This window comes from Choloepus didactylus, chromosome 19 (genome assembly GCF_015220235.1).
Source record: "Choloepus didactylus isolate mChoDid1 chromosome 19, mChoDid1.pri, whole genome shotgun sequence".
NCBI classification, from domain to species: domain Eukaryota; kingdom Metazoa; phylum Chordata; class Mammalia; order Pilosa; family Megalonychidae; genus Choloepus; species Choloepus didactylus.
In genome coordinates, this window is record NC_051325.1 from 15,435,391 (window position 1) to 15,436,545 (window position 1,155).

The 1,155-nt window shown below is 47.8% G+C and overlaps 1 protein-coding gene across 1 annotated transcript; it reads right to left on the bottom strand.

Annotated features, from left to right (window-relative positions):
* Positions 1–467: 467 nt before the first annotated feature.
* Positions 468–938, bottom strand: SCP2D1 (SCP2 sterol binding domain containing 1). Its single transcript, XM_037810897.1, has one exon. The coding sequence runs from the start codon at positions 936–938 to the stop codon at positions 468–470; it is 471 nt and encodes a 156-aa protein (XP_037666825.1).
* Positions 939–1,155: the final 217 nt, after the last annotated feature.

Sequence of the window (1,155 nt, forward strand, 5' to 3'; positions counted from 1 at the left end):
CCCTGTGTTATAGCCACCATGTAGGTATAAGTTACAAAGGGAAATGCAGACAGCCCCCCACAATGACGGTTACTATTTCTTTCTCCAAAGCACCAACCTATAAACAAAACAAAACAGAACAAAAAAACAGTACAAATTCTCAGGAACTCAATCACCGGAGGGTTAAAACCAAACCATCACTAGCACCTGTTTTTCCATGTGCCGATTTCACCCTGGCAAATTACAGCCTAAAGGAAGCTAAGAAAAGAAAAAGACAAAGATTTTAGGTGGTGCACTCCAACACTCTTTACTGCTCTAGAACCCTCACTGCAAATTTACACATCAGCAGGAAAATTAATCAAACTTGAATAGGAAGAATTTGAGTAAAAATATTGGATAATTTTTGCTTTAATCTTCAGTTTAAGCATGATTTCCACTCAACATAATTGAAGAGAAGTTCTGATCATTTTCTTGTTGTACTGGCATGCTTAGAATTTAGCCCAGTCTTTGAAAACCCTCTCCAGCTTCTGTCCTAGCAGAACTTTGCCACTCACTTTGAACTTGCCGGCAAGGAACGCCTTCTGCGGGTTCATTTTGCCCAAAACCAACTCCATAAAGACAGGCTCGGGGATTGTGAAGACGGTGTCCGCTGGGAGCTTTGCAGACCCTGGGTACATGTCCCCAGAGCCGTTTTTCAGGTCGACGGTCCACTGCAGGATCATCTTCCCATCTTTGGTGATGTCCAGCTGAAAGATGGCATTGACTTTCTTAACCAGCTGGGCCCCCATTTCTTTGATGTGACGGCTAATGTCCTCAAACACTGGAGAGCTCTGGAATTCTGACAGCTCCAGAGGGATTGGCGCGGCAGGTTCCTGGGCCAAGCTCGGGTCCCTGAACTGGCTGGCCTGCGGCCCGTCCCTGGCCTTGATCTTGGGTTGGTGATCGATTCTCCTCCACATCTTCCCGTGCTGGTCCTCTTGACCTTGCCGTCTGGTTGGTGAGCAGCTGTGGCCATATTAATACCCACAGGCCAGATTGTGACATCAAAGGTCAGGCCCAGAGAGGGGCCAGGGCTGGTGCTGCAGTCTCATTGGCCAAAGAAATGTGAAAATGTGACCCGTGGCGAGGAGGATGAGGGTAATTGTGAGGCAGGTCCACCGCCCCCAAACCAGTCAG

Excerpts from the sequence above, each read along its gene's own strand:
- SCP2D1 (XM_037810897.1), bottom strand. The coding sequence starts at position 938 with ATGTGGAGGAGAATCGATCACCAACCCAAGATCAAGGCCAGGGACGGG.